Source organism: Oryx dammah, unplaced genomic scaffold (assembly GCF_014754425.2).
Source record: "Oryx dammah isolate SB20612 unplaced genomic scaffold, SCBI_Odam_1.1 HiC_scaffold_5, whole genome shotgun sequence".
NCBI lineage: Eukaryota > Metazoa > Chordata > Mammalia > Artiodactyla > Bovidae > Oryx > Oryx dammah.
This window is the reverse complement of record NW_024070189.1, coordinates 9,144,480-9,164,207: the sequence shown is the minus strand read 5'-3', so window position 1 is coordinate 9,164,207 and position 19,728 is coordinate 9,144,480. Positions and strand designations below refer to the sequence as shown.

At 38.7% G+C, this 19,728-nt stretch overlaps 1 protein-coding gene across 1 annotated transcript in view; it reads right to left on the bottom strand.

Moving 5' to 3' along the window:
* Window positions 1-19,728, bottom strand: part of SLCO6A1 (solute carrier organic anion transporter family member 6A1) — a 100,763-nt gene that overhangs the window by 64,575 nt on the left and 16,460 nt on the right. The window contains exons 3-4 of the mRNA XM_040239541.1: window positions 13,495-13,680; window positions 11,791-11,896 (exon numbers count right to left, since the gene is read on the bottom strand). Coding sequence (XP_040095475.1) covers window positions 11,791-11,896; window positions 13,495-13,680 — 292 coding nt within the window. The remainder of the gene's footprint in view (window positions 1-11,790; window positions 11,897-13,494; window positions 13,681-19,728) is intronic.

Here is a 19,728-nt window from a genome sequence, read left to right as displayed (position 1 = left end):
CATCTATATGAATGGTAGTGATAGCATAGGCACTGTTGGTAGAATAAACATTGTTATGAATGAATATTTGTGTCCCCTGAAAATTCATATGTTAAGGTTCCTTTTAATGGTTCTAGGAAGTGGAGCTTTGGGGAAGTGATTAGGTTAGGATGGTAGAGTCTGCATGAATGTGATTAAAAACCCCAGACAGACTTCTTGCCCCTTCACCCATGAAAAGACACAGGGAGAGAATAGCTGTATCTATGAACCAGGAAGCAGGATCTCACCAGACACTGAATTTGCCAGCACCTTGATCATGGACTTGTCAGCATACAGAAATATAAGAAGTAAATTTCTGTTTCTGTAAGCTCAGAGTATGAGATTTCTATTCAGTTCAGTTAGGTTCAGTCGCTCAGTCGTGTCCGACTCTTTGCAACCCCATGAACCGCAGCACGCCAGGCATCCCTGTCCATCACCAACTGCTGGAGTCCACCCAAACCCATGTCCATTGAGTTGGTGATGTCATCCAGCCATCTCATTCTCTGTCATCCCCTTCTCCTCCCTCCCTCAATCTTTCCCAGCATCAGGGTCTTTTCAAATGAGTCAGATCTTTGCATCAGCTGGCCAAAGCATTGGAGTTTCACCTGTCCAAATGGACAAAGACAGTAGAGAAGAAAATTCTTGCCTAGGATATGTGCTGTTGTTACTGTTGTTGCTAAGTTGTGTCTCACTCTTTGTGACCCCATGGATTGTAGCACAACAGACTCTTCTGTCATCCACTATTTCCTGGAGCTTGCTCAAATTCCTGTTCATTGAGTAGGTGATGCTATCCAAGCATTTCATCCTCTGATGCTCCATTCTCCTTTTGCCTTCAATCTGTCCCAGCATCAGGGTCTTTTCCAGTGAGTCAGTTCTTCACATCAGGTGGCCAAAATATTGGAGCTTAAGCTTTGTCATCAGTCTACCAATGAATATTCAGGGTTGATTTCCTTTAGGGTTGATTGGTTTGATCTCCTTGCTGTCCAAGGGACTCTCAAGAGTTTTCTCCACCATCATACAATTCAAAAGAATCAATTCTTTGGCACTTAGCCTGCTCTACAACCCAACTCTCACATATGTATATGAGTACTGGAAAAACCATAGCCTGGACTATATGGACATTTATTAGCAAAGTGATGCTTCCTTTTAAATACAATATCTAGATTTGTCATACCTTTCCTTTCAAGAAGTTCAGTTCTATTCAGTTCAGTCGCTCACTAATGTCCAACTTTTTGCACCCCTATGTATTGTACCTCTCCAGGCCTCCCTGTCCATCACCAGCTCCTGGAGCTTACTCAAACCCATGCCCATTTTGTCAGTGATACCATCCAAGCATCTCATCCTCTGCCATCCCCTTCTCCTCCTGCCTTCAATCTTTCCCAGCATCAGGGTCTTTTCAAATGAGTCAGTTCTTCACATCAGGTGGTCAAAGTATTGGAGCTTCAGTTTCAGCATCAGTCCTTCCAATGAATATTAAGGACTGATTTCCTTTAGGATGGATTGGTTGGATCTCCTTGCAGTCCAAGGGAGTCTCAAGAGTCTTCTCCAACACCACAGTTCAAAAGCATTATTTCTTCGGCACTCAGCTTTCTTTATAGTCCAACTCTCACATCCATACATGACTACTGGAAAAAACATAGATTTGACTAGATGGATCATTGTTGGCTAAGTAATGTCTCTGCTTTTTAATAAGCTGTCTAGGTTGGTCATAACTTTTCTTCCAAAGAGCAAGCGTCTTTTAATTTCATGGCTGCATTCACCACTTACAGTGATGTTGAAGCCCCCCAAAATAAAGTCTGACACTGTTAGCACTGTTTCCCCATCTATTTGCCATGAAGTGATAGGACCAAATGCCATGATCTTAGTTTTCTGAATGTTGAATTTTAAGCCAACTTTTTCACTCTCCTCTTTCACTTTCATCAAGAGGCTCTTTAGTTCTTCTTCACTTTCTGCCATAAGAGTGGAATCATCTGCATATCTGAGGTTATTGATATTTCTCCCAGCAATCTTGATTCCAGCTTGTGCTTCTTCCAGCCCATTGTCTCTCATGATGTACTCTGCATATAAGTTAAATAAGCAGGGTGACAATATACAGCCTTGACGTACTCCAATTCCTATTTGGAACCAGTCTGTTCCATGTCCAGTTCTAACTGTTGCTTCTTGACCTGCATACAGATTTCTCAAGAGGCAGGTCAGGTGATCTGGTATTCCCATCTCTTTTAGAATTTTTCACAGTTTGTGGTGATCCACACAGTCAAAGGCTTTGGCATAGTCAATAAAGCAGAAATAAACCAGTGCTATCACTTAAAGGCAAATAGAAGGGGAAAAATTGGAGCAGTAAAGATTTTATTTATTTCCTTGGCCCCCAAAATCACTGTGGATGCTGACTGTAGCCATGAAATTAAAATATGCCTACTCCTTGAAGTATCAATAACCTCAGATATGCAAATGACACCACCCTTATGGCAGAAAGTGAAGAACTAAAGAGCCTCTTGATAAAAGTGAAAGAGGAGAGTCAGAAAGTTGGCTTAAAGCTCGACATTCAGAAAACAAAGATCATGGTATCCAGCCCCATCACTTCATGGCAAATAGATGGGGAAACAGTGGAAATAGCAGCTGACTTTATTTTGGGGGGCTCCAAAATCACTGCAGATGGTGATTGCAGCCATGAAATTAAAAGATGCTTGCTCCTTGGAAGGAAAGTTATGACCAACCTAGACAGCATATTAAAAAGCAGAGACATTAGTTTGTCAATGAAGGTCCATCTAGTCAAGGATATGGTTTTTCAAGTAGTCATGTATGGATGTGAGAGTTGGACTATAAAGAAAGCTGAGCACCAAAGAATTGATGCTTTTGAACTGTGGTGTTGGAGAAGACTCTTGAGAGTCCCTTGGACTGCAAGGAGACCCAACCAGTCCACCCTAAAGGAAATCAGTCCTGGGTGTTCATTGGAAGGACTGATGTTGAAGCTGAAACTCCAATACTTTGGTCACCTGATGCGAAGAGCTGACTCATTTGAAAACACCCCGATGCTGGGAAAGATCCTGCCCTCCTCCTGAGGGCAGGAGGAGAAGGGGACGACAGAGGATGAGATGGTTGGATGGCATCACTGACTCAATGGACATGAGTGTGGGTAAACTCCGGGAGTTGGTGATGGACAGGGAGACCCTGGCATGCTGCAGTTCATGGGGTCGCAAAGAGTCGGACACGACTGAGCGACTGAACTGAACTGAACTGATGGAACTGGATGCCATGATCTTAGCTTTTTTCACATTGTTTCAAGCCAACTTTTTCACTCTTCTCTTCCACCTTCATCAAGACACTTTTTAGTTCCTCTTCACTTTCTGCCATTAGAATGGTATCATTTGGATGCCTGAAGTTGTTGATATTTTTTCCCTGCAATCTTGATTCCAGCTTGTGATTCGTCTAGCCTGCCATTTCACATGATGTACTCTGCATAGAAGTTAAATAAGCATGGTGACAATAATTCAGTAGTTCCATGGCCAGTTCTAACTACTGCTTCTTGACCTGTAAACAGGTTTCTCAGGAGGCAGGTAAGGTGGTCTGGTACTTCCATCTCTTTAAGAATTTTCCACAGTTTGTTGTGATATGCACAAAGGTTTCAGTGTAGTTGAGGAAGCAGAAGCAGATGTTTATCTACAAGTTTCTTGCCTTCTCCATCATCCAACAAATGTTGGCAATTTAATCTCTGGTTTCTCTGCCTCCTTGAAACCCAGCTTGTACATCTGGAAATTCTCAGTTCATATACTGCTGAAGCCTAGCTTGAAGGATTTTGAGCATAACCTTGCCAGCACATGAAATGACTGCAGTTGAATTGTAGTTTGAACATTCTTTGAAATTGCCCTTCTTTGGGATTGGAATGAAAACTGACCTTTTCCAGTTCTGTGACCACTGCTGAGTTTTCCAAATCTGCTGATGTACTGAGCACAGCACTTTAATAGCATCATCTTTTAGGATTTTAAATAGTTCAGCTGAAATTCCATCACTCCCATTAGCTTTATTTGACTTTACACTGCAGGATGTCTGTCTCTAGGTGAGTGACCACATCAAGGTGGATATCCAGGACATTAAGACCTTTTTTGTACAGTTCTTTTATGTGCTCTTGCCACCTCTTCTTAATCTCTCCTGCTGCTGTTATGGCCTTACCATTTCTGTCCTTTACCATGCCCATCCTTGCATGAAATGTTCCCTTGATATCTCCAATTTTATTGAAGAGATCTCTAGTTCTTTCCATTCTGTTGTTTTCCTCTATTTCTTTGTTCAGTTGAGAACGCCTTCTTATCTCTCCTTGCTATTCTCTGTAACTGCATTCAGTTGGGTATATCTTTCTCTTTTGCCTTTGCCATTCACTTCTCTTGTTTCCTCGGCTATTTGTAAAGCATCCTCAAACAACAACTTTGCCTTCTTGCATTTGTTTTTCTTTGGGATGGTTTTGGTCACTAGCTCTTATACAATGTATGAAGCTCCATCCATAGTTCTCAGGCAATCTCTCTACCAGATCTAATCCTTGGAATCTATTCATCACGTCCACTGTATAATCATAAAGGATTTGATTTAGCTCATACCTGAAGAGCCTAGATATTTTCCCCACTTTCCTCAATTTAAGCCTGAATTTTGCAATAAAGAGTTCATGATCTGAGCCACAGTCTGTTCCAGGTCTTGGTTTTACTGTCTGTAGAGTTTCTACATCTTTGGCTGCAAAGAACATAACCAGGATATGTATCTTTCCCTATAAAGATAAATCTCTTGGTTAATGGAAGGCCAACCTGATGAAAAAGTAATCAACCTGATAAAAGCTTGTCTCCTGATGAAAGTATCATATCTGGAACTCACAGTTTACTGCTACTATTGATGAATTGGACAATCAGCAGTATTAATAATTATATCCTGGTAAATATTCTTTTTGACAGATTGTCCTTAGTGTGAAGAAGTCCAAGTAGTGCACTTATGCAAAGTCATCATTACTCTAACCAGCTCTTTTTACATGAGCTTACTGAGGAAGAATTTAGAGTAGTTAGAAAAAAATGAGAGGCTGATTAACATTGACAGGATGGGTCACCTTGTCCAACTGCTAAAGAGCCTCTTAAAAATGCATACAATTTTCATGTGCTAGCTGCAAGAGGTTCATCTAGATATTCTCCTGGTTACATAATTTTTACATTGCTCTAGATTCTAACCATACATTAGTATAACTTTGTACCTCAGTATAAATTTAGTATCAGAGAATAAGATGGTTGGATGGCATCACCGACTCAATGGACATGAGTCTGGGTAAACTCCTGGGGTTGGTGATTGTCAGGGAGGCCTGGTGTGCTGCAGTCATGGGGTCGCAAAGAGCTGAACACAACTGAGTGACTGAACTGAACTGAACTGAATACCTATAAAAATTAGTATAAATTTATACCTCCTGGGTGGCTCAGCTGGTAAAGAATCCTCTTGCAGTGCAGGAGACCCCATTTGATTCCTGGGTCAGAAAGTTCCCCTGAAGAAGGGTACCCACTCCAGTATTCTTGGGCTTCCCTGGTGGCTCAAAACATAAAGTATCTGCCTAAAATAGAGGAGACCTGGTTCAACCCCTGGGTTGGGAAGATCCCCTGGAGGAGGGTATGGCAACCCACTCCAGTATTCTTGCCTGGAGAATCCCATGGACGGAAGAGCCTGGCAGGCTACAGTCCATGGGGTTGCAAAATGTTGGACATGACTGAGGAACTAAGCATAGCATACTTCAGGGTATCCCTTCTATGCTAAGTGGTCAACAGCCTGACATTCACTAGAATGATTTCTTGTATTTCAAGGCCACTGTTGAGCAGCCACTGTAATATAGTGGCTATCCTTTTTTTCATTTCAGTAAGAGACCTTCATATTCACACATTTAAATGTTTCCTTTTCCCTGGGAATATTTTCCAGTATTATTAAAAGAAGCTATATGTATTACAGAATGCAAGAAAAAGTCAACATATAATTATCAGTTAATGTGATATACCACATTAACAGAATAAAGGACAAAAACATGATCATCTTAAAGGATTCAGAAAAAGCATTCAACAAAGTTTAACACCATTTCATTATAAAAAAACACTCAACAAACTATGAACAGAAGGAAATTACGCCAACATAATAAAAGCTATATATGCAAAGCCCACTTCTAATATTGTATTCAATGTGAAAAACTGAAAGTTCTCCCTCTAATATCTGGAACAAGGTAAAGATACCTACTTACTTTTACCACTTCAATTCTAACCAAAACAAATAGGCAAGAAAAAGAAATAAAAGGCATCCACATTGGAAGGAAGAGGTAAAATTATTTCTGTCTGAAGATGATATGAACTTCTGAGAAAATGCTAAACACTCCAAAGGAAAAAAAACTGTTAGAACTAATAAATGAATTGAGCAAAGTTGCAGGATACAAAGTTAACACAACTCAAGTGTAGTTCTATACACTAACAATGAGCAACATGCAAGGCAAAGACTTGTACACTGAAAACTCCAAAACATTGCTGAAAGAATTAAAGAAAATACAAATAAATGGAAGAAAGACATGCTCATAGATCTGAAACTCAGTATTGCTAAAATGCCCTTAATACCCAAAGTGACCTACAGATTCACTGCAATCCCTATCAAAACCCCAACAGAATTTTTCACAGAATCAGAAAAAAATCCTAAAATTTCATATGGAATCTCAAAAGACCCCAAATAGTCAAAACAATCCCAAGAAAGAAAAAACAAAGTCAGAGACTTCATATGTCCTGGTTTCAAAATATATTACAAAGCTATAGTAATCAAAACAGTATGGTACTGGTATAAAGTATGGTACTGGTTCCAGAATCTAGAACAATGGAAGAGAATAAAGATCCAAGTAATACATTCTCATAAATATGAGACAAATAATATTTTACAAGAAGAATAAGAATATACAACATGGAAAGGATAACCTCTTGAATAAATGGTGCTGGAAAAACTGAATATTCATGTGCAAAAGAATGAAGTGAGATCCTTTCCTTACAATACATATGAAAATAACTCAAAATGGATTAAATATCTAAACATAAAACTTGCAACAACAAAGCTCCCAGAAGATAATATATGAGAAGAGCTTCATGGTGTTGATTTTGGGAATTAATTTTTGACATGACACCAAAAGCACAGGCAACAAAAATAAGATTAGAGCAATGGGACTACATTGAACTTAAACTGGACAGCAAAGGAAACAACAGAGTGAACAGAGAAACTACAGAATGGGAGAAAATATAGGCAAATCATTTATCTGGAGTAAAGCTAATATCCAGAATATAGAAATAATTGTGTCAACTCAATAAGAACAAAAATCTGATTTTAAAAATGTGCAAAGGACTTGAATAGATATTCCTCCAAAAAAGATATACAAATGACCAACAAGTATTTGAACATCACTAATCGTCAGGAAAATGAAAATCAAAACCACAACAAAATATCACCTCGTACACACCTATTAAGATAGCCATTTAAAAAAAGAGAAAATAATAAGTGCTGGCAAAGATATTGAGAAACTGGAAGCACTATGCACTATTAGTGGGAATGTAAAATGATACAGCCACTGTGGAAAACAATATGGAAGTTCCTCAAAAAATTAGAAATAGAAATACCATACAATCTAATAATCTGGGTATATATATCCCCAAAATATTGAAGATTGAATCTCAAAGAGATATTCACACATCCATGTTGAAGTAACCTAAAGGTCAACTGACAAATAGATAAAGAAAATGTGGTTCATACATACAATGAAATACTATTTATCCTTAAAACAGAAGAGCCTAGTAGGCTGCAGTCCATGGGGTCGCAAAGAGTCGGACATGACTGACTGACTTCACTTTCACTTAAAACAGAAGGAAATACTGTTATATGTCACAATATGGATGAGTTTTGAAGACATTATCCTAAGTGAAATAAGACAGTCATAAAAAGACAGTTTCCAAATTTGCTGGCATATTGAATGCAGCACTTTTACAGCATCATCCCTCAGGACTTGAAACAGCTCAACTGGAATTCCATCACCTCCACTAGCTTTGTTCGTAGTGATGCTTTCTAAGCCCCAGTTGACTTCTTTCCAAGATGTCTGGCTCTAGATTAGTGATCACATCATCATGATTATCTGGGTCGTGAAGCTCTTTTTTGTACAGTTTTTCTGTGTCTTCTTGCCACCTCTTCTTAATATCTTCTGCTTCTGTCAGGTCCATACCATTTCTGTCCTTTATCGAGCCCATCTTTGCATGAAATGTTCCCTTGGTATCTCTAATTTTCTTGAAGAGATCTCCAGTCTTTCCCATTCTGTTGCTTTCCTCGATTTCTTTGCATTGATCGCTGAACAAGGCTTTCTTATCTCTTCTTGCTATTCTTCGGAACTCTGCATTCAGATGCATATATCTTTCCTTTTCTCCTTTGCTTTTTGCCTCTCTCCTTTTCATAGCTATTTGTAAGGCCTCCCCAGACAGCCATTCTGCTTTTTTGCATTTCTTTTCCATGGGGATGGTCTTGATCCCTATCTCCTGTACAATGTCACGAACCTCATTCCATAGTTCATCAGGCACTCTATCTATCAGATCTAGGCCCTTAAATCTATTTCTCACTTCCCCTGTATAATCATAAGGGATTTGATTTAGGTCATACATTAATGGTCTAGCGATTTTCCCTACTTTCTTCAATTTGAGTCTGAATTTGGAAATAAGGAGTTCATGATCTGAGCCACAGTTAGCTCCCGGTCTTGTTTTTGTTGACTGTATACAGCTTCTCCATCTTTGGCTGCAAGGATATGAGCAATCTGATTTCAGTTTTGACCATCTGGTGATGTCCATGTGTAGAGTATTCTCTTGTGTTGTTAGAAGAGGGTGTTTACTATGACCAGTGCATTTTCTTGGCAAAACTCTATTAGTCTTTGCCCTGCTTCATTCTGCATTCCAAGGCCAAATTTGCCCGTTGTTCCAGGTGTTTCTTGACTTCCTACTTTTGCATTCCAGTCCCCTATAATGAAAAGGACATCTTTTTTGGGTGTTAGTTCTAAAAGGTCTTGTAGGTCTTCATAAAACCGTTCAACTTCAGCTTCTTCAGCGTTACTGATTGGGGCATAGGCTTGGATAACTGTGATATTGAATGGTTTGCCTTGGAAACGAACAGAGATCATTCTGTCGTTTTTTAGATTGCATCCAAGTACTGCATTTCGGACTCTTTTGTTGACCATGATGGCTACTCCATTTCTTCTGAGGGATTCCTGCCTGCAGTAGTAGATATAATGGTCATCTGAGTTAAAATCACCCATTCCAGTCCATTTTAGTTTGCTAATTCCTAGGATGTCAATGTTCACCCTTGCCATCTCTTGTTTGACCACTTCCAATTTGGCTTGATTCATGGACCTGACATTCCAAGTTCCTATGCAATATTGCTCTTTACAGCATCAGATCTTGCTTCTATCACCAGTCACATGCACAACTGGGTATTGTTTTTGTTTTGGCTCCATCCCTTCATTCTTTCTGGAGTTACTTCTCCACTGATCTCCAGTAGCATATTGGGCACCTAATGACCTGGGGAGTTCCTCTTTCAGTATCCTATCATTTTGCCTTTTCCTACTGTTCATGGGGTTCTCAAGGCAAGAATACTGAAGTGGCTTGCCATTCCCTTCTCCAGTGGGCCACGTTCTGTGATGCTGTGAAAGTGCTGTACTCAATATGCTAGCAAATTTGGAAAACTCAGCAGTGGCCACAGGACTGGAAAAGGTCAGTTTTCATTCCAATTCCAAAGAAAGACAGTGCCAAAGAATGCTCAAACTACCGCACAGTTGCACTCATCTCACATGCTAGTAAAGTAATGCTCAAAATTCTCCAAGCCAGGCTTCAGCAATACATGAACCGTGAACTCCCTGATGTTAAAGCTGGTTTTAGAAAAGGCAGAGGAACCAGAGATCAAATTGTCAACATCTGCTGGATCATGGAAAAAGCAAGAGAGTTCCAGAAACACATCTATTTCTGCTTTATTGACTATGCCAAAGCCTTTGACTGTGTGGATCACAATAAACTGTGGACAATTCTTCAAGAGATGGGAATACCAGACCACCTAACCTGCCTCTTGAGAAACCTGTATGCAGGTAAGGAAGCAACAGTTAGAACTGGACATGGAACAGCAGACTGATTCCAAATAGGAAAAGGAGTGCATCAAGGCTGTATATTGTCACCCTGCTTATTTAACTTCTATGCAGAGTACATCATGAGAAACGCTGGACTGGAAGAAACACAAGCTGGAATCAACATTGCCGGGAGAAATATCAAATATCAATAACCTCAGATATGCAGATGACACCACCCTTATGGCAGAAAGTGAAGAGGAACTATAAAGCCTCTTGATGAAAGTGAAAGAGGAGAGCAAAAAAGTTGGCTTAAAGCTCAACATTCAGAAAACGAAGATCATGGCATCCGGTCCCATCACTTCATGGGAAATAGATGGGGAAATAGTGGAAACAGTGTCAGACTTTATTTTGGGGGGCTCCAAAATCACTGCAGATGGTGACTGCAGCCATGAAATAAAGAGATGCTTACTCCTTGGAGGAAAAGTTATGACAAACCTAGATAGCACATTCAAAAGCAGAGACATTACTTTGCCAACAAAGGTCGGTCTAGTCAAGGCTATGGTTTTTCCTGTGGTCATGTATGGATGTGAAAGTTGGACTGTGAATAAGGCTGAGCACCAAAGAATTGAAGCTTTTGAACTGTGGTGTTGGAGAAGACTCTTAAGAGTCCCTTGGGCTGCAAGGAGATCCAACCAGTCCATTCTGAAGGAGATCAGCCTTGGGATTTCTTTGGAAGGAATGATGGTGAAGCTGAAACTCCAGTACTTTAGCCACCTCATGCAAAGAGCTGACTCATTGGAAAAGACTCTGATGCTGGGAGGGATTGGGGGCAGGAGGAGAAAGGGACGACCATGGATGAAATGGCTGGATGGCATCAGGGACTCAATGGACATGAGTCTGAGTGAACTCCGGGAGATGGTGATGAACAGGGAGGCCTGGAGTGCTGCGATTCATGGGGTCACAGAGTCAGACACGACTGAGCGACTGAACTGAACTGAAAAAGACAGTTACTTCATGATTCCATTTATGTAAAGTATTTAAAGTAGTCGAACTCTTAGAAACAGAAAGTAAACAGGGGCTGAGGGGAAGAAGGAAATGTTGTTGTATAATGAACATTTCTTACTTGTTTTTTTTTAGATTTTTTTTTTTTTTTTTTTTGGCTGTGCTGCACAGCTTGTGGAATCTTAATTCTCTGACCAGGGATTGAACCTGTGCCCCTGAAGTGAAAGCTCAGAGTCTTAACCACTGGATTGCCAGAGAAGTCCCAATTGTATAATGGATATAAAGTTTCAGCTTTCCAAGACAAAAAATTTTAGAGATAAACTGCACAATATTATGCATATAGCTAACATTATTATATTATACACTTAAAAATGGTTAGAATGGTAAATTTTATACTATGTATTTTTTAACACAATTAAAAAAACTATGCAGAATTAGTAGTAAGGCTGTCATCATAAGCCACTTTTTAAATTACATTTCAAACAGCAAAGTGTATTTAGATGTATTTAGATGTACATATATGTGCATACTAGTCACATTTATATACTTTAAAAAATATAATGATTATAAATTAAATATACATTTATAAGTACAGTATCTATTCAATAAATATTTTATACAATGTAAACCAGAAAGAAAGAAAAAAAACAGCTTACCTTTTCTCAAAAGTACTATTCACAGATAGCAGAGAGTCCTTAATTAGGGGTGCTCCTAGAGTATAACCCAAAGAATATCCAAGTATTCCTACAGCTTCCACAATGCCTATAAAATGAACACTGAATATCAAATAACTACATAACCCAGCTTTGTTGCAAAATGATAAGAATTATCTAATGGAAATGGGTTACTTCTAAAAGCTTCATTGCATACTTTGTTAGTCTCCAAAGAAACAGAACAAATAGAATATTGAGAGAGAAAGAGAGACAGAGACAGAGATTTCAAGGAAGTGGCTCATGAAATTGTAGGGCTGGCAAGTCCAAATTTGTAGGGCAGGCTCTCAGGCTGAAAATTCAGGTAAGAGTTAATGTTACAGTCTTGAGTTCATAAGGTTAAATCCACAGGGCAGGCCAGTAGGATGGGAAAACTCAGACAGAGTTTGTACATTGCAGTCTGGAGACAGAATTGTTTCTTCCTTGGGAAACCTGTCTGTTCTGCAAGGCTTCAACTGATTGGATGAGGCTCACCCACATTATTGAGGGTAATCTTGACTCAAAGCGTACTGACTGTAAATACTGGTCACATCTAAAACATATCACAGAAATATCTAGCCTGGTGTTTGATAAAAGAACTAGTTATCATAACCTAGCCAAGCTGACACATAAAATTAATCATGCATATTACTCAATGCACATAGAGAAATTCAGATAATTTTATAATTCACTATAACATTTAATCTTATTTTAATATAATTTAAATAAAATACATATATTTAATATAATTCAAAAGTATTTCACTTTAATTTGTGGTACTAAAGCAAGATGATATTTCAATATAAACATCATTTTTGCATCCTTCACTTTAGCTGCCAGGGAGGCAGGAGGTAATAATAAAGTAATCTATTCTCTGTAATATATACATGTATGCTTTTAATTGCTATTCCATAAAACTAAAAGCAAAACAAACAGATTTGTTGCTACCATCAGCCAACACTAATAAGTTGGTACAATTTTGTTCTAAAAGCATGCATAAATATGAATGTCATCTATTTTAGTTTATTGACATGACTTTCCTTATCTCTGGTGGAAAAATTATTATTTTGGTGTAAAATGTTATTTTCTGTTAAGTCACCTTCACAACAGGTATGTAAAAACAACCTAATTTTTTTCAAAAAGGAAAGTTAGATAACCCTGTACAAATAGATAATCTACCGGGACCAGAAACTATTACAATATAAAGGAGTACAGATTATTGTGGGATACCCTCAGGGTTACTTTTTGTATGACACACTAGCATGAAATATTATAAAAGTTGGTTCTACATTGTAGCTAATTAAATAGCATGTCACTCCTCTCCTTGATAGGATGAACAAGATTATAACAAGAACTGTTATAAATTCATTAACTTCAAAATGTCAAAGCCCTCTGAAAAGACTGAGTTGGTATATGTAGAGAACTTAGTACAGTAATAATTATTTCAGCACTGCACTGAATCTAGTTCTGAGGAAGCATAAAATGATGTTTTCATTCCCTTAAGGACATGATGGCAGCAAACCCCACTATATCTTCAAAGCTGAAGCATACAAATATTCAAGCAATTTAATCTAGTAATTTGAGTTATTTCCTAGAGAAATGAACTACAACCTAAATAGTTTGATAGGATGAAAATATATAAAAATCATATCACAAGGGAAAAATACTTGCCTAGATAAATACCAGCTGAGTGTGTAGCAACGCTGTTGTAAATAAAGGTTACTCCAAGGATATAAAGAGGTATGGCTGCTATTCCCTGCACACTCTGCCCAAGGATGAAGAAAGTCATGTAGTTTGATCGGAATGAGAATGAAGCTTTCGAGCAAGGCTTGACAATCTTCACTTCTTGGCAAATATCTTTTGAAAAGATAATTACATTTTTGTTAAATGGGTCAAAAGTTAAACATACAACAAATATGCAGTGTATTCTATGAAATGTTTTACCTTCTATAAGCTATTTCTACCATAATGCTTTAATTTTAGTTAACATCTCATTTATATTGAATGTAGTAGTTCTACAGTAAATCATTATGTTCTCAAAAAAAAAAAAGAACAATGATAAAAGAAAATTTGTGGGAATACTGGAAAAGATGCACATATTACAAACCAAATATAAATCTTTCTGGCATGATTATATGTGTATACACATTTATGAGTGCATAAGTATATATATAACCACACATACACACATATTCCTCTTAAATCTGGCATCTGGTTCCCCTGAGTTTCAACCCCAGAAGAAAAGTATTTCTGATGTCCTAAGTTATCTGAATTACTAAAGATTACTTTCTGAGATTAATTGTAGATCAACTTCTTCAGCAATCTTAAAGTTAACTTCATGTCACTAAATAGTTTTCCATTTTAAACCCCTTAACTTCTAGAATACACGTGCATAAGGACAAGGCATTATACAATAAAATTTCTCTATATTAGAGTTACTCATTATATAGCAATGTACTATATTTTAAATTCTTTGAAGTGACATTCCATTTCTTATGCTTTCTCAAATTCACATGACTGTAGCTCAATAGTCAACAGATGTTTGTTGGAATTACATTTGTTGTTAGATTGGTAGATCCAAGCAATGCTATTAGACCATTCTGATTGTGTCTATTTTGATTCAAATGTGTCTATTTAATAAAATATTCTTAAAATATTAGTTCAGTTCAGTTCAGTTCAGTTCAATTGCTCAGGCATGTCCGACTCTGTGACCACATGAACTGCAGCACGCCAGGCCTCCCTGTCCATCACCAACTGCTGGAGTCCACCCAAACCCATGTCCATTGAGTCAGTGATGCCATCCAGCCATCTCATCCTCTGTCGTCCCCTTCTCTTCCTTCCCTCAATCTTTCCCACCATCAGGGTCTTTTCAAATGAGTCAGCTCTTCGCATCAGATGACCGAAGTATTGGAGTTTCAGCTTCAACATCAATCCTTCCAATGAACACCCAGGACTGATCTCCTTTAGAATGGACTGGTTGGATCTCCTTGCTGTCCCAGGGACTCTCAAGAGTCTTCTCCAACACCACAGTTCAAAAGCATCAATTCTTCGGTGCTCAGCTTTCTTTATAGTCCAACTCTCACATCCATACATGACCACTGGAAAAACCATATCCTTGACTAGACAGACGTTTGTTGACAAACTAATGTCTCTGCTTTTGAATATGCTATCTAGGTTGGTCATAACTTTCCTTCCAAGGAGTAAATGTCTTTTAATTTCACGGCTGCAATCACCATCTGCTGTGATTTGGGAGCCCAGAAAAATAAAGTCAGCCACTGTTTCCACAGTTTCCCCATCTATTTGCCATGAAGTGATGGGACCAGATGCCATGATCTTGGTTTTCTGAATGTTGAGCTTTAAGCCAACTTTTTCACTATCCTCTTTCACTTTCATCAAGAGGCTCTTTAGTTCTTCTTCACTTTATACCATAAGGGTGGTATCATCTGCATATCTGAGGTTATTGATATTTCTCCTGGCAATCTTGATTCCAGCTTGTGCTTCCTCTAGCCCAGCGTTTCTCATGATGTACTCTGCATAGAAGTTAAATAATAAGCAGGGTGACAATATACAGCCTTGATGCACTCCTTTTCCTATTTGGAATCAGTCTGCTGTTCCATGTCCAGTTCTAACTGTTGCTTCCTGACCTGCATACAGGTTTCTCAAGAGGCAGGACAGGTGGTCTGGTATTCCCATCTCTTGAAGAATTTTCCACAGTTTATTGTGATCCACACAGTCAAAGGCTTTGGCATAGTCAATAAAGCAGAAATAGATGTTTTTCTGGAACTCTCTTGCTTTTTCAAAACTGGCAAAAGTACAGATTGCAAAAGAGTACACAAGTGGCATTTTTCAGCTAGTCCAGTATCCACATGTCAAATGGGAGGAGGTCTCTAGAACTGTGATCCAAACTACAAATGATTCAATTTTACATAAACGTATTAACTAGTGGTGATATCACAATCAATCTGACATTTTCAACACCCTAGCCTCTTAGTTTCTTGAATTTCACTCTGTCCATGTACTTGTTCTCCATTTACCTTAGCTATTCATTTAAAACTTTTGGAAACAATAACTACAAACCTTCCTTAATTGCAATTCCAAGCATCCTTCACTCAAACTATTTCCACCTTTCCAGATCACTCTTTCTAGCAACCAAGTTGCTACACTCCTTAAAACCCACCCAGACCTATAATCAACCCACTGATCCCACTCCGTTTCACTATCTCAATGTCACCTCCATCGCCTTACTTTCATAGTCATCTTAGCACTTTTAAAACCTTTGTTCTCTTTTATATCATGCAATCCTTTAGTAAAATTTCAGCCTTTCAGTCAAATTAAACTCTGTTCCCTACTCTACACCTACATGTTTAAAGCTGGATGTGGCTGGAGGGAAACACACAATGAGGCAAATCTCACTTTGTGTTTTTTTTGTTTTTTTGTTTTTTTGTTACAGAACACTTATATTTATTTATTTATTTATTATTATTATTATTTTTTTTTTTTACAATTCTGTATTGGTTTTGCCATACATTGACATGAATCCACCACGGGTGTACATGCATTCCCAAACATGAACCCCCCTCCCACCTTCCTCCCCATAACATCTCTCTGGGTCATCCCTGTGTACCAGCCCCAAGCATGCTGTATCCTGCATCAGACATAGACTGGCGATTCGATTCTTACATGATATTATACATGTTTCAATGCCATTCTCCTAAATCATCTCACCCTCTCCCTCTCCCTCTGAGTCCAAAAAGCAATCCCACTGCTGGGCATACACACTGAGGAAACCAGAATTGAAACAGACACATGTACCCCAATGTTCATCGCAGCACTGTTTATAATAGCCAGGACATGGAAACAACCTAGATGTCCATCAGCAGATGAATGGATAAGAAAGCTGTGGTACATATACACAATGGAGTATTACTCAGCCGTTAAAAAGAATACATTTGAATCAGTTCTGATGAGATGGATGAAACTGGAGCCAATTATACAGGGTGAAGTAAACCAGAAAGAAAAACACCAATACAGTATACTAACACATATATATGGAATTTAGAAAGATGGCAATGATGACCCTGTATGCAAGACAGCAAAAAAGACACAAATGTGTATCTAAATGTAAGACCAGAAACTATAAAACTCCTAGAGGAGAACATAGGCAAAACACTCTCCGACATAAACCACAGCAGGATCCTCTATGATCCACCTCCCAGAATTCTGGAAATAAAAGCAAAAATAAACAAATGGGATCTAATTAAAAGTAAAAGCTTCTGCACAACAAAGGAAAATATAAGCAAGGTGAAAAGACAGCCTTCTGAATGGGAGAAAATAATAGCAAATGAAGCAACTGACAAACAACTAATCTCAAAAATATACAAGCAACTTATGCAGCTCAATTCCAGAAAAATAAACGACCCAATCAAAAAATGGGCCAAAGAACTAAATAGACAAAGAAGACATATGGATGGCTAACAAACACATGAAAAGATGCTCAACATCACTCATTATTAGAGAAATGCAAATCAAAACCACAATGAGGTACCACTTCACACCAGTCAGAATGTCTGCAATCCAAAAATCTGCAAGCAATAAATGCTGGAGAGGGTGTGGAGAAAAGGGAACCCTCCTCCACTGTTGGTGGGAATGCAAACTAGTACAGCCACTATGGAGAACAGTGTGGAGATTCCTTAAAAAATTGCAAACAAATCTCACTTTGAATGCATGATTGTTAAACTCAACTAGGCCCTTCACCCTCCTGATAATCAAATATGTCCCTAATTGACCACTCTTGGATTCTCCTAGGAAATTCAACTTGTTTTCCTTCTCCTAAGGATCGTCGGCCTGAGATTCAAATGTCCAACATTTGACAACAAATGTTTTTCCATCAGTAGGATACAACTAATCTTTTATTACCCTTCTTCATCTTAAAAAATATCCTTTGATTGGACTATAATTTCAAGAAGGGTGGCAGGCAAGAAATGTAATAAATAAAATTTTAATTATATTAAATAACAAATTATTACTATAGTTTGGTGAAAATATATCCGTTGCAGTGTTTATAGTGAAGGCCATGTTAAAGTGGGTTGAGTGAAGAATATGAGGTAAAGCCAGAAAGCATTCTGGAATTCTTTCCCAATTTTTCAATGAAAATGAGTAAGTAGTGCTAAGGGATACTGTTGGTTATGTCTATTGTTGTTTCAGTTGTTTAAGAACAGGAAAAAACCTGAGCATGTTTAAATGCAAATACATGAGAAGCAAAAGAGAAGGAGAAGTTGCAGAAAGAGGGGCAAGGAGACCACCCATGGAATAAAGTCCCCATGGAGTTAAAAGAGCACAGGATATTTAGCGGGAGGACAGCTCTTCCATTTTAACAGGAAGGAAGAAGAGTGCCGATATGAAGTTATAGGTGAAATTATAGTTTCTATGGGAAAAAAATTAAGGAAAATTTCTACTATGGCAGTATTTTCCATCCAACACAAAAGGTAAGAGTTAAGTGAGATGTTATAGGCAGAATGTTTAGAGTTTCATATATTGAAACCCTATCACTAAGAACAAAGCTAGTGGAGGTGATGGAATTCCAGTGGAGCCATTTCAAATCCTGAAAGATGATGCTGTGAAAGTGCTGCACTCAATATGCCAGCAAATTTGGAAAACTCAGCAGTGGCCACAGGACTGGAAAAGGTCAGTTTTCATTCCAATCCCAAAGAAAGGCAATGCCAAAGAATGCTCAAACTACCACACAATTGCACTCATCTCACACGCTAGTAAAGTAATGCTCAAAATTCTCCAAGCCAGGCTTCAACAATATGTGAACCGTGAACTCCCTGATGTTCAAGCTGGTTTTAGAAAAGGCAGAGGAACCAGAGATCAAATTGCCAACATCTGCTGGATCATGGAAAAAGCAAGAGAGTTCCAGAAACACATCTATTTCTGCTTTATTGACTATGCCAAAGCCTTTGACTGTGTGGATCACAATAAACTGTGGAAAATTCTTCAAGAGATGGGAATACCAGACCACCTAACCTGCCTCTTGAGAAACCTGTATGCAGGTCAGGAAGCAACATTTAAAACTGGACATGGAACAACAGAATGGTTCCAAATAGGAAAAGGAGTGCATCAAGGCTGTATATTGTCACCCTGCTTATTTAACTTCTATGCAGAGTACATCATGAGAAACGCTGGGCTAGAGGAAGCACAAGCTGGAATCAAGATTGCCAGGAGAAATATCAATAACCTCAGATATGCAGATGACACCACCCTTATGGCAGAAAATGAAGAGGAACTAAAAAAACCTCTTGATGAAAGTGAAAGAGGAGAGTGAAAAAGTTGGCTTAAAGCTCAACATACAGAAAACCAAGATCATGGCATCTGGTCCCATCACTTCATGGGAAATAGATGGGGAAACAGTGGAAACTGTCAGACTTTATTTTTTTGGGCTCCAGAATCACTGCAGATGGTGACTGCAGCCATGAAATTAAAAGACGCTTACTCCTTGGAAGAAAAGTTATGACCAACCTAGACAGCATATTCAAAAGCAGAAGCATTACTTTGCCAACAAAGGTCTGCCTAGTCAAGGCTATGGTTTTTCCAGTGGTCATGTATGGATGTGAGAGTTGGACTGTGAAGAAGGCTGAGCACCGAAGAACTGATGCTTTTGAACTGTGGTGTTGGAGAAGACTCTTGAGAGTCCCTTGGACTGCAAGGAGATCCAACCAGTCCATTCTGAAGGAGATCAGCCCTGGGCTTTCTTTGGAGGGAATGATGGTGAAGCTGAAACTCCAGTACTTTGGCCACCTCATGCGAAGAGTTGACTCATTGGAAAAGACTGTGACGCTGGGAGGGATTGGGGGCAGGAGGAGAAGGGGTCGACAGAGGATGAGATGGCTGGATGGCATCACTGAC